The sequence below is a fragment of the Corythoichthys intestinalis genome, chromosome 7 (assembly GCF_030265065.1).
Source record: "Corythoichthys intestinalis isolate RoL2023-P3 chromosome 7, ASM3026506v1, whole genome shotgun sequence".
Lineage (NCBI taxonomy): Eukaryota > Metazoa > Chordata > Actinopteri > Syngnathiformes > Syngnathidae > Corythoichthys > Corythoichthys intestinalis.
This window is the reverse complement of record NC_080401.1, coordinates 52,907,159-52,921,323: the sequence shown is the minus strand read 5'-3', so window position 1 is coordinate 52,921,323 and position 14,165 is coordinate 52,907,159. Positions and strand designations below refer to the sequence as shown.

Sequence of the window (14,165 nt, the reverse complement as noted above, 5' to 3'; positions counted from 1 at the left end):
GATGGAAATGATCGAAAAATATGAGCATGGCGTGCACGTCAGTGAACTGCCTCAACAATAGGACCGAAATATGTCTACCAGGTCCTGGAACGAATTAAATTTGTATGTAGAGGTACCACTGTATAACGTTAGCCTCATCGCATATTTGCCTAAATCCTACTTCACTGTTTTTGGAAAACAAGAAAAAACATTTGTTTGAAAACAAATTGTCATTTTACTGATACCGTTTTGGTTTCTGAAAAGTGTTGATTGGCCAAGGATAAAAGCATAAAGGCAGAATTAGGCAGAGTTGACAGGAGCATAAAGTTAGGTATATATCACAATTTGGCCCCAAAAATTACTTGACCAATTGTGCTATGAGGCTAATGATATGATTTATTTATTTATTTTATTTTATTTTATTTATTTATTTATTTAATATGGGATTTTTTTTTAGGTTCTACATGGTGAAACCCTGCTTTAAATGCAGTTTTAGATCAAATAAAATACACAATTATTTTTTTGAGTCACATTTACCTTTGAACTGGGTCATTTTGTATAGGGTGCTATTTGTGTCCCCAGTGTAAATTCTGCTGTATTTTCACTAAAGTTGGGAAAATACTCAACTTTTTAAAAAATGTATTATTACTTGTTATTAATTATTAATTTAATTAATCTATTATAAAGTCAAAAGTGCAGGCTCCTCAATTCAATTTTTTTCAATTTAATTGACTTCACGTAAAAGGTTGTTATGGAATTTTGCTATATCCCCAGGGTGTTTCATTCAAATTCTGTCTATAAAATAACTCATTAGTAGGGGGAAAAAAATCTAAAATAATTGTTATGCTTTTATTGTCATGGATGAACTTTCTTTAAATCATGTTTTGTTTTGGTTTTAATTATTATTTAATTAATTTAAAAGGTTTTCTGTTCATCCCCAGTGTCACTATCCACTCTGTTAAATTGTGTTAGTGTCCCTTTAAGAAAATTCCCTATTTATTATCTTCTCTCCGATAACATCACACCTGTGGGGGAAATTCAACTGTTGTAAGCAATTTTATTTTATGTAAAATAAAAAAACCTGATTTTGTAGTTTTGTAAAGTACGTACAGTGTCGTTGATCATAAAGTGTCCACTCTGTTAAAGCTATATATCAAAGAAATTGATTACATCGTTTTAAAAGGCTTTTTTTCCCCCGTAAAATTATAGATTTCTCATCAAGTATCCAAGGTCATGTTAGCTATTATCAAGTAATAGCTATTATGCTAATAAAGCTGGGCTCAGGGCTAACTTTATCACAAATGTCCCCTCTGTTACTGTCCACTCTGTTACGTCCAAATGGCACTGTATAATAAAAGACCCATACAAAAAAAAACTACCACCCAACACATTGTAATATATTTCTTGTATGCTCATGACTGCATTATTAATATGTGAAATTCACACATCTGCAAAGCCCTTTGAAAATTCTCCTGCAAGCAGGAAATCAATCCCTAAATTCATTTCATGCTTGGAAAAGGATAATGACACTAAAAGAGGCACAGGTCTGTTATTGCAATCTAATTTGGAATGTCACGTTTTCCTTTGCAGAAACTGCATCGCCTCCAGGGACCCGTATTGCGGTTGGACCCGAGGAAGCACCTGCTCTTTTCTGCGCCCTGGAACCAGGTAGCACGACTCCCGGGAGAAATCACACTTAGCTTTATGCTAACACATTATATGAAACACCATAGACGAGTTGACATAATTAGCAGAGATTTTACAGCTATTATAAAGCTTCAAACAGCTGCTGCTTTTACACGCACTGAGCAGTAACACATCAATAAGAGCTTGTAACAATACCCACAGGCTTATATAGTGGATATAAAAAGTCTACACACCCCCATGAGAAGACCGGGCTCAACAGATTAAAGCAAAGTAATTGAAACGATTTTCATCAGGTTGGAATTTTTCGGTTGTAATTCTAAAATATCCACTGTTTAAGTGGGTGTGCACATTTATGCAACCACATAATTTCTTAATTTTTACTTTCTATCTTGAAAACTTTTTTTTCTCTTCTAAATTGCGTTTTTGAGTTCACTCGTTGGCTGCCATTGACAGTAATAGAAGTCAATAATACATTTTGGGAGAAGTGAACGTTTCTGAAGTGAGAGTTGATTAATAAGCTATTAATTGGTGAGAGTTTATCGATAATCTATCACCTGCCAGTGCTGGGCAATCATTCGTTGCCAGCCACTCCCTGTCAAAATTGATTCAAAGTTAATGGCAGAAAATTTACAAGTTAATTCCTTCACTCCCAGTGAGTCAAAAAGTCATATCAATAATAGAGGTGGGAATCTTTGGGCATCTAACGATTCAATTACGATTCAGAGGCTACGATTCGATAATAAACCGATTATTGATCCAAACCCCCCCACCACCACCCAAGCTATTAGCTGCTTTTAATGTTTCATACATTAGTTAAAAAAATTGTACAAAAAGCCTCTCAGGCTTAAAGTCAATAATGTTAACATTTTTAAATGTGTTGTTGTGGTTTAGCGCTGCAGACATGTTGTGACATAATTTGGTACTACACTAAAATCTGCTTACAAAAACATAGGCTATTTCAGTGGTGTCCAAACTATTCCACATAGGGCCGCAGTGGATGCTGGATTTCATTCTTAAAAAACAAGACAACATCTTAATCAATAATCGATCAATAATCGAATCGGAGCCTCTGAATCGTAATCGAAGCGTGAGGTGCCCAAAGATTCCCACCTCAAAAAATGAGTATACAAAATAAAATTCCCGAGTGTTTCTTCAAACTATGCAGAATTGTACTTTCATTTAAAAATAAAATTAAATACCTGAGCTTAGCCTCAAACGGTATTAAAATAAACAAATGAGGATATAAGTACAAGAAAATTGGCTAACTTGCATAGCAAAAGTCAGCTAGCTCAAATGCTATAAAATGCTACCTTTTTTTGTACAATGCTCTTAACAAATTGTTCTAATACATATTCCCCCCAAAAGCTAAATAGATGTATAAACCAAATTACAAATGCACAAAAAAACATCAGCTCAAACAAAAACGTACCTTATGTTGATTTTAACATGGAGCAGTTGGATTCAGCCATGTTGAATGAGTTAAGTCATATTCACTGTTGCCACTAGAGGGCAGTGTATGCACCCAAATCAATAAAACTGAATGCAAACACTTTCAAAACAAACCATTACACCGCCAATCTAATGGCGTACCGTAAGCAACACGTCACTTCCGTTCATACAAGTATAACACTGTTTACCATTTACCATTAATATTCATGACATTAGCTACTGTTGCAAAGTAGGGACAAGTCACCGTTTGTCCCTAATAGGAAATGAATGGAAATCGTGTACGAAGGAGATGTTTACAGAGCTAAACCTACCAATTGACGACAAAAACGAAAATGATCTGCCTGGTGCCAAATTCACTGGCAAAGATGTGAGAGAACATAAAAATGTTCAGTTAAAGAGATGGCTTGAGTGTCGAAGACTGAAAAAGACGAAAAAAACGAGCCGACCTAAGCATAGCCTTAGCTTTTTTATCGACGCGACTGACAATGAAATTCTCCTGTTTCAACAAGCTATCCTTTACCATCAGCCATGTCTTTCTCATCCTCTTGTTGTCCTACGTCTACGACCGTTCTTGGGGGTAATTTAGTAACTTTGTGTAGCGTTGCAAATGCTACTCAGTGACAGCCAACGAACACTTTTAATTTTTTCATTGATAACAAATCTTAATTTTATTATTTATTTACACTTCCCCTTTACTAAAGTTGATATATATTCTATTCTATTCTATTCTATTCTATTCTATTCTATTCTATTCTATTCTATTCTATTCTATTCTATTCAGGGGTGCACATAATTTTTTTGCCCAGGTTCTCAGAGGAGGACCTGGAGATGTGACTTGGTCCTCATTGAGCTTGAGAGCCGACCCGCCTGATGCGATAAATTTATGACAAGCTTTACTTAGAGCCAATTAACTTTAATTAATTATATTAACAATTAATGCTTGATTAACATCAACTGGCACAACAAAATTGCCATTACTTTGAAATGTAAAGAAATGAAAAGCACCAATTCAAAATAAAGGGCATTATGCGGCTCCCACATTAACTCCAAGCCTTTTTAAAAGTGGGAGGTCCTCCTCATAAGACCTTATTGAACGTGCATGTTTAGCTTTGTAAAATGCGAGCAAAAACACGTTTGTCAGTGCATGTCGCTGTTCATTACCTTTATTCCGCCACTTGTCTATAGGACGAGCAGGGTCCTGTTTGACATCGATAGTTTGCTTAATTGCCACATGCTCTCTGTTTTTTTTCGTGCTTTTCAAAGTTTGGATGGCTGAAATTCTTTGACCCTACATAAAATGCGCTGCTCTTATCGGGACATTGGGATTCTCACAGCACATTTTGTACCGCATTTCCGTGCGAGCATCATTTGCTTCTAGCATGGTACCTCCTACTTTTCAGCAAAAGTCCTTTTTTTCGGTAGCTCCGGTGACGTCTCTGTCGTCTGTCTGTCTTTTGACGGGGGTGGGGGAACACGGAAGTAATTACTCAGTGTGGCCTGCCTCTTTGACATTTTGAGAAGTTATTTTCTCGTGTCCGCCGCAAATACGGTGGTCAGCCATCGGTACGCAAAAGCGTATGGAAGTCGTTGAGGGCCAGCGCGTTTGTCTACGTCCGGTACGCATGCGCGCATGCGGACCACTTATGTGCACCCCTGATTATATTATATTATATTATATTATATTATATTATATTATATTATATTATATTATATTATATTATATTATATTATATTATATTATATTATATAACAGAAACGGTAACAGTGGCAGTCAGATACCTTTTGTAATTCTTTTCAGGTCATTCATTGTCAGACAGAAGCAGTACGGCACAACGTTACCCTAAAAAGAAATAAGTTAAAAATATAAAAATGGCTTACCTCTTTGTCCTCTGAAAGACCATGCCAACCCAACAAAATGTTTACTGCATATGAAATGCGAATGGCTTCACCGAGCTGGTGTTAAAGTCCGCGCAAGTTGATTCGGTCTTCACATTTTTTCCTCCCGAGTTTTTGGTTTCCGGAAACGTATGAAGAAAACATCCTTTATGTGTCGTAATGTCTAGAGTCGTTTCTACTAGTTCCAAAAAAAGCAATGTGTTATCGGCATGTTCGTTTTTGAAAGATTACCGGCGAAAAGTAGCACAAATTACGTTGTTTCTATGCGAGGGCGGGTCTATAATGTCCCACTTCGGCTTTACTTCCGCTTTACGATGCGACGTCACGGTCTAAAAATAGCATGCGTGCATTACGCCATTAAAAGAGTACTCAAAGCAGCAAAATTTGATTTGAAGCTTTTTTCTATAATTATTATTCCGATTTTTATTTATAATTTATATGTTTTGGTATGTGTAATTGCCATTTGTAATAGTACCAGCTGTATTTATTAAGGATTTAGTGTAGGTTTTTGGGCTGTGGAACGAATTAATGGAATTATAATGTATTCTTATGGTCAAATACTGCTCGACATACGACCATTTCGACTTACAAACAAGGTCTTGGAGCGAATTAACTTTGTATGCACAGGTACCACTCAGAGGTTGCGCTAGACATTTTCGTTGTCTGTCATTTTGACTGACAGGGTCATAAAAATCCGGTCATAATCTATTTTTACCCGTCACTTAAATTTTTAAAATGATAATGATGACATATTCAATAGTATTTAGTTTTCATTCATTTTGAATTAATATTGTAACGCTTGCTTGGCGGCGAAAAATTAGACACGGAAGTCGTGGTATTTTTCTTCCTCTTTTTACTCTGCTTACCGCCAACAACACCAACAAAACAACAACTCCGCCCCCAAAGAAAAAGAGGCAACTATAAAGACCCCAATCACCAACGTCACACAATGATCTTAATTGTGGTTGTCAGCCCAAAATCTTCTAAATATATATTAAATGCATCTTACCAGATATAAAATGACTACTACATAGTCTGTGGTGATCGTTTGGTGCCCAGATTTCTTGTCGAATTACAGCAGTCCATCTCGCTCTCCTCTTCGGGTCTCTCAGAATACGGTAGAACTTCAAGTCTCTCCGGCTATCTTCTCTGTTACTGCAACCAACCGCCACACACGCCTTCACCATTTTGATTATTAATGTTAACGAGCAGAAAAACACGCCGTAATAGGAGGCATGTACGTAGCGGTAATGTGTAAACATGACGAGCTGACACACAATATGGCGGCTCCAGTCAGGGGGGCGGAGTTGTGACGTCATGTGATTGGGGTCTATACACAGGCGGCAATCTAGTCCACCAATTGGATGACGCGCTGGCACACCGGGTGCACCAATAAGAACCTCGTGTTGATGTGTCAATCACGGTGCCGCCGCCAGACCCCGGTGACGCTACAATATTCTGACAGAATAGCCAACGAGAGACAATAGCTAATTAATATGCTCACTCGCCACCCTGTGGTCTGGGGTGTGAATTGCAACCTGTCAAAATGACGGACGGACTTGTTTTTTCCGTCACCGTTTTAAAAAACCGGTCAACGACGGAAAATATTCGGTTAACGCAACCCCTGGTACCACTGTATAAAATCTGGCTTGGCTAGTTTAACATTCACAGCACAATTGGCAGTACCATAACATTAAAATAAAATAAAAAATTTAAATTAAAAAAAAAAGTGTGCTTACGGACCTTAGCTTGTCTAAAAGCTGTTTCCTCGGAGTATACACGTCACATATCCATCGTGATGCGTAGCTTTTCCATACAAAAATGTATTTTTTATTTTCTGCTATTTTTATTATCATTATGAATTGACTATCAGTCTGTCTGTCTATCCAGACAATCAACAGAAGTTCTGTTGTTTTATTTGCGGGTTGAGAGCGAAGCAAATGGAATAGAAGAATAGAAAGCCTTCATTGTCATTGTACAGAGTACGAGTTTTAAAGCGTTGCCACAATGTGCACGACATTGAAAAAAAGTACAATAAGGCTAATAAAAACACAGAAATTACAGTGTACATAGATTGGGAACAAAGTGAATAAGTGATTAGCAGCAAGTGGTGATGTAACAGTAATATTACAGTTCGTATATGACAATTTACAGTACTCGGACTATGAAGCAGATGGCTAACTTGATAGTGCAAAAGTGATGTAATGTAAGTGTTCAAATATTGGATATTCAGTACCAAGATTATGCAGTAACCAGATTGAGACAGATGTCTGGGAACATACAACCCCTAGAAAAAAGTATGGAATCACCAGTCTGGGACGAGCACTCACTCAGACATTTTATCATGTAGAACAAACTCAGATAAAAAGTTTGAAGAAATAATGAATTAGTTCAAAAGTGCAAGTCTTTAGCATTCAGAAACACTAAAAGAAATTAATAAAAACATTGTGGTGGTCAGTAAATGTTCATTTTACAGAGCAAGTGCAGGGAAATCTTGTCAAGAGTCAAGAATCTACACTGGACAAGGTGTCAAGAGTCAAGAATCTGCATTGGACAAGGTGATGATGCTGGAACTTTTGTTTGGTGCTGTTCCAGTGAGATTTACAAAGATGACATGGCTGAAGAAGACGTCAAAGTTCCCTCAGTCCTTAATGATATTGGGCTGCATGTCAGGCAAAGGCACTGTGGAGATGGCTGTGGTTAAATATTCAATAAATGCTCAAGTTTACATTGAAATTTTAGAATGCTTTCTTATCCCTTTAATTGAAAATATGCTTGGGGATAATTAAATCATTTTCCAAGATGACAATGCATCATGCCACAGAGCTAAAACTGTTAAAGAGTCATCCAGTCAATGTCATGGCCTGCAAATAGCCCAGATCTCAACCCTATTGAAAACCTCTGGTGGAAATTGGGGGGGGAAATGGTCCACAGCAAGGCTCCGACCTGCAAGGATGATCTGGCAACTGCAATCAAAGAAAGTTGGCACCAAATTGATGAAGAATACTCATCAAGTCCATGCCTCAGAGACTGCAAGCTGTCATAAAAGCCTGAAGTGGTGCTACTAAATACTAGAGATGTGTTTTGGTTGTTATTTCTTTGTTTGTTTCTCATGATTTCATATTTTTTTCCTCAGAATGGAGTGATTCCATATATATTTCCCTGCACTTGCTCTATAAAATTAACATTTACTGACCACCACAATGTTTTTTATTCATTTATTTTAGTGTTTCTGAATGCTAGAGAGTTGCACTTTTGGACTAATTCATTATTTTTTCAAGCTTTTTATCTGAGTTTGTTCTACATGATCAAATGTCTAAGTGAGTGCTGGTCCGAGACTGGTGATTCCATACTTTTTGCTCGGGTTGTAGAAACACCACTTAAAACAAACAATGCAATAGACCCTACTCACCTACGTCACAAAATGGGCGTGTCACTGTTTCCGGCCGCCATATTGTACCTCTTTTTCAGACCTATTCTCATTGTTTTCTATTAGTCGAGCAAGTTATAGAGCAATTCATGGAAGCCCCGGTGTTATCTGACGCTGTAAACTCATTGGATCCGTTGCATAAAAGGCGTTACGTGGAAAAGCTTCAGTTTATCCATTCGCCAGATCCGTATTTGATGCCTAAATCGATGTTTTTCGACCCGCTGGCTTCACCTGACATCTGATACCCACACAAAATCAGCCTATTCTCACGAAAGTTTGAAAAACTTTAAGAGCTTGGAGGCTTATAAATGCTACGTTGCTGGTTAGGTGAAACACGTCCTCGTACACGAAAATTCGGCAGGAATCTTGTGCTCGGAAGGTGAGTTACGAAATTTTCAATTGAAAATCTTTTGTTCTTGCTAACATCCACTGTCAAGTCTAATGTATTTCATGTCATTTGTCAATGGAGCTAGGGCTTTTAATGTTTATATGGTTTAGCGATAGCACTAACTACATACATACGTGTATGTTTTCGGCGATTAGCCTAGCAATGATCTTAATTGTGGTTGTCAGCCCGAAACCCTCTAAATATATATTAAATGCATCTTACCAGATATAAAATGACTACTACATAATCTGTGGTAGTCGTTTGGAGCCCAGTTGTCTCGTCGAATTGCAGCAGTCAATCGCGGCCTCCTCTTCGTGTCTCTCGGAATACGGTAAAAATTCAAGTCTCTCCGTCTATCTTCTCTGTTTTTGCAACCGACCGCCACACACGACTTCACCATTTTGAGTATTAATGTTGACGAGCAGTAAAACGTGCAATAATAGGAAGAATTTACGAAGCGCTAATGCATTTCTATGGCGAGTATGCGGACATCATGGCGCGGGGGCGTGGCTGTGACGTCACGTGAGTAGGGTCTATACAATAAATGCCTGCAGCATAAGACACTCTAAAACATAGGCAAAAGAATATGTGTAAATGTTTTCTCTGTGAGCTTTTGAAAAATAAACATCCTTGTGAAAGTGCACTCCTGTGGAAAGAAACCAGCATTTTCAAAGTTCAAGTTCAAAGACTGATATTTATTAACACTTTTTGCTAGGGGTTGTATTACTTAGTGAGATGCTTGTGACAATGTTGTGGCATTAGGAGTGGAACGACAGTGACATTTCAGTGCAAACTTTAGTTGAGTATATTGACAGCTCTTGGGAAGAAACTGTCTTTCAGTCTGTTTGTTTTGGCTGGTATGACTCTGTAGCATCTGCCAGAGGGCAACAGTTTGAAGAAGTGGAAGCTAGGGTGTGTGGTCTTTTATGATGCTCCTTCCCCTTTCTTGGCATAGAGATGTTGGACAAGGGAGGAAGGGGGCAGTCGATGACCTATTGTGCTGTTTTGGTCACACTTTGTAGTCTTATCCTGTTTGTTTCTGTGCAGCTTAACTGCCACACTGACACATTATAGGTCAGCAAGCTCCGATAGAAGGTCACCAGCAGGTTGGTGTTGAGTTGCTCCTTCCTGAGCACTATCACAAAGTTTAGTCTTTGCTGCGGCTTCTTATCCACTGTGGTAATGTTGGTTGCCCAGGGGAGGTCAGCAGAAATCTGGACCACAACGAATTTGAAGGACAACACTTGCTCTACGCTTTCGCCATTGATGTACAGCAGGGCAGGGGCGCTTTTTTGCCGTCTGAAGTTAAGGATAAGTAATCTACCTACCGTATTTTTCGGACTATAAGTCGCAGTTTTTTTCATAGTTTGGCTGGGGGTGCGACTTATACTCAGGAGTGACTTATGTGCAGGGGTCGCGTTAACCGAATATTTTCCGTCGTTGACCGGTTTTTTAAAACGGTGACAGAAAAAACTGAAGTCCGTCTGTCATTTTGACCGGTTGCAATTCACAGCCCAGACCACAGGGTGGCGAGTGAGCATATTAATTAGCTATTGTCTCTCTTAATGCATGACGTCGTTGGCTATTCTGTCAGAATATTGTAGCGTCACCGGGGTCTGGCGGCGGCACCGTGATTGACACATCAACGCGAGGTTCTTATTGGTGCACCCGGTGTGCCAGCGCGTCATCCAATTGGTGGACTAGATTGCCGCCTATGTATAGACCCCAATCACATGACGTCACAACTCCGCCCCCCTGACTGGAGCCGCCATATTGTGTGTCAGCTGTGTTTACACATTACCGCTACGTACATGCCTCCTATTACGGCGTGTTTTTCTGCTCGTTAACATTAATAATCAAAATGGTGAAGGCGTGTGTGGAGGTTGGTTGCAGTAACAGAGAAGATAGACGGAGAGACTTGAAGTTCTACCGTATTCTGAGAGACGCGAAGAGGAGAGCGAGATGGACTGCTGTAATTCGACAAGAAATCTGGGTACCAAACGATCACCACAGACTATGTAGTAGTCATTTTATATCTGGTAAGATGCATTTAATATATATTTAGAAGATTTTGGGCTGACAACCACAATTAAGATCATTGTGTGACGTTGGTGATTGGGGTCTATATAGTTGCCTCTTTTTCTTTGGGGGCGGAGTTGTTGTTTTGTTGGTGTTGGCGGTAAGCAGAGTAAAAAGAGGGAGAAAAATACCACGACTTCCGTGTCTAATTTTTCGACGCCAAGCAAGTGTTACAATATTAATTAAAAATGAATGAAAACTAAATACTATTGAATATGTCATCATTATCATTTTAAAAATTTAAGTGACGGGTAAAAATAGATTATGACCGGATTTTTATGACCGTGTCAGTCAAAATGACAGACAACGAAAATGTCTAGCGCAACCTCTGCTTATGTGTGAAATTATTAGCACATTATGATATCATTTCACATGTTATTTTGACGTTTTGGAGTGACACTGATGGTTTGGTAAACTTGTTAGCATGTTCTTAATGCTATAGTTATCTGGAAAACTCATAATAGTTATGGCCACGTTCGCGTTCTGCCTTTGGCAATGTGTGTTCAATTGTATTATTGACTTTTTTATATTGAAATGCATGCTTTTAGTTTGTGGCGCTTTCACCCCCAAGTGGGGGCGCACTCGCACTTGTTTACGCGAAGAAGAGCGCTCACACGCAGAAGAAGGCGGACAGCTACGCAGTGTCTGAGTGAGTAGGCGAGAGAGAGAAACACAGCTGCGAATCTACGTTCATTGTTTATGCTTGTAAAATATCTCTACAGAGGCAACCCCTGCGTGCATCATCTTTTCTGTTGTTGTTGTGTGTTTTCCACCCGCGATCGGACACTTAGAGCCAGTTGTGTGGTTGTTTGAACGATGTGCTAATGCTAGCGAACGCATGCTAACCGTTTGTGTCATTGCTGTAATAGCAGCTAATTATCATTTATTTACGTTGATGCGAACCTGTTTGGTATCGAGGACGAAATTGATTTGTATTATTTCTATCTTTAGTTTCGCTCTTCAAATGATGGTGTCATAACGAAGGCCAAAATTAAGTCAGCAAATTATACGCACGTCCAGCATCATCATTTGGGAGTTTAGCCAGGACCTAGCCATAGCGACAGTATATTCGGATTTCGTTGTTCATGCACTGTACACTGTACACTTATTCAGCATGTTGTTCTCTATTGTATTTTTATATTAAATTGCCTTTCAAGATGACATATCTGTTCTATGTGTTGGATTTTATCAAGTAAATTTCCCCCAAAACTGTGACTTATACTCTGGTGCGACTGATATATTGCGGAAAACACTCAAGTGACTTGAAGTTCAGTTGTGAGACCCCCAATTTGGCCAAATTTCAAAATTGTCCGATATGCACATGTGATACATCATTGGAAAGCTTAAAATCTCCATTTTCTGGGGGAAGAAAAATTCTAAACTGGAGGGCATTTAAAAAAAAAAATTCCCCCCCAAAAAAAAAAAAAAGTTAAATATTAAAACCCTATCTGTAGGCGAGAGCACGCGAGAGAAGAATTACAGACGCCATGACTTTAACGAGATATTATCGCGTACTTACCTTGTTTCGATCAAAAAAACTCCATGTAGGATGTATCACCGAGTGTCAAGACACAGTTGTGAATGCTCATAGCTGGATTTTGGGGGGATTTTATGGGTGAAACATGGCAATATAACAGGGGTCGCGATGCAGAAATTGCAGACATCAAGGAGTGGTCGAGATTTTCGTTTTTTATATAATTACCCCTTTAAACTTTTTTTTTTTTTTCAAATTGTTTTTTTGTTTGGATCGATAAGTTATCATCTAACATATCAGAGAAAATGAGACAGTAACAAAAAAAATACAATTAAGCGATAGTTATGAGGTAGATATCCGTGACTTTTTTACAGACGCCATTTTTTTTATTGTGACGTAATTTGTTTAAAAGTTTAATATATTCAAGTGAATATTTTTTTGTTTTTTGTTTTTTTAAACGAAATATTAGACATCAAATAATGATTCTAAATAGGGCTGTCAAAATTATCGCATTAACGGGCAGTAATTAATTTTTTTAATTAATCACGTTAAAATATTTGACGCAATTAACGCACATGCCCCGCTCCAACAGATTAAAATGACAGCACAGTGCAATGCCAACTTGTTACGTGTGTTTTTTTGAGTTTTGTTGCCCTCTGCTGGCACTTGGGTGTGACTGATTTTTATGGGATTAAGCACCCATGAGCATTGTGTAATTATTGACATCAACAATGGCGGGCTACTAGTTTATTTTTTGATTGAAAATTTTACAAATTTTATTAAAACGAACACATTAAGAGGGGTTTTAATATAAAATTTCTATAACTTGTACTAACATTTATCTTTTAAGAACTACAAGTCTTTCTATCCATGGATTGCTTTAACAGAATGTTAATAATGTTAAGGCCATCTTGTTGATTTATTGTTATAATAAACAAATACAGTACTTATGTACCGTATGTTAAATGTGTATATCCATCTTGTGTCTTATCTTTCCATTCCAACAAGAATTTACAGAAAAATATGGCATATCTTATAGATGGTTTGAATTGCGATTAATTACGATTAATTACGATTAATTAATTTTTAAGCTGTAATTAACTCGATTCAAATTTTTAATCGTTTGACAGCCCTAATTCTAGGCTAAAAATTACAGACATTTTGAATGTTAAATATAATTAATGACCTTAGTTTTATGGCTGGGTTAAAACAAAAGCGGTTGCGCGACGTCTGTAAACGGGGGTTTTCAGGGTAAAACAGTCAAATTAAAAATAGTTCTGGGGCTTACTGCGCCATGAATGTGCTATGGCAGCATATAGACATATTGTTCTGTCAAACAAAACAGTTCTTTTGGCTTAAAATACAGCAGTTTATTTTAAAGAGGGGTGCAAGAGCAGAAACTGCTTTTTCAGTCTTGTCTGTGTTTTCCGCCATGGTTTTTTCCTCTTCGACTTAGACTCAGGTGTGACTTATAGTCCGAAAAATACAGTATGTCCTGTTTTCACAGCATTTATTCCTGCTTAATTGTGAGGTTAGCTGGCTGCGTTAGCGTCTACGGAATCAGTGATACTCGGACACATACACGCTTCAGTTTCAATTTTCACGAAAATACGTCAAATGCAGGTTGCTACCGCAAATGGGGTGTAGCCCCATAAGAGGGTTTGCTACTCCGGTGTCATTTCAAATGGCCAATTCCTATCGTTACTGTGGAGGACATTTTGGCAGCCCTGGGAGGCCCCTTCGTTGACTGAGGCCCCAAGCATTGCCTGGCTTGCCTGTCCGCAAGCCCTGCATCTGACAATGGCAAATATTTCAGACTTGAT

At 38.2% G+C, this 14,165-nt stretch overlaps 1 protein-coding gene across 3 annotated transcripts in view; it reads left to right on the top strand.

The window, feature by feature from the left end:
* The window catches only part of sema6bb (sema domain, transmembrane domain (TM), and cytoplasmic domain, (semaphorin) 6Bb), a 541,651-nt gene that overhangs the window by 416,171 nt on the left and 111,315 nt on the right, over positions 1-14,165 (top strand). For all 3 annotated transcript variants that reach the window (XM_057840421.1, XM_057840419.1, XM_057840420.1), the window contains one exon: positions 1,570-1,647. In XM_057840421.1, the coding sequence (XP_057696404.1) occupies positions 1,570-1,647 (78 nt within the window). The remainder of the gene's footprint in view (positions 1-1,569; positions 1,648-14,165) is intronic.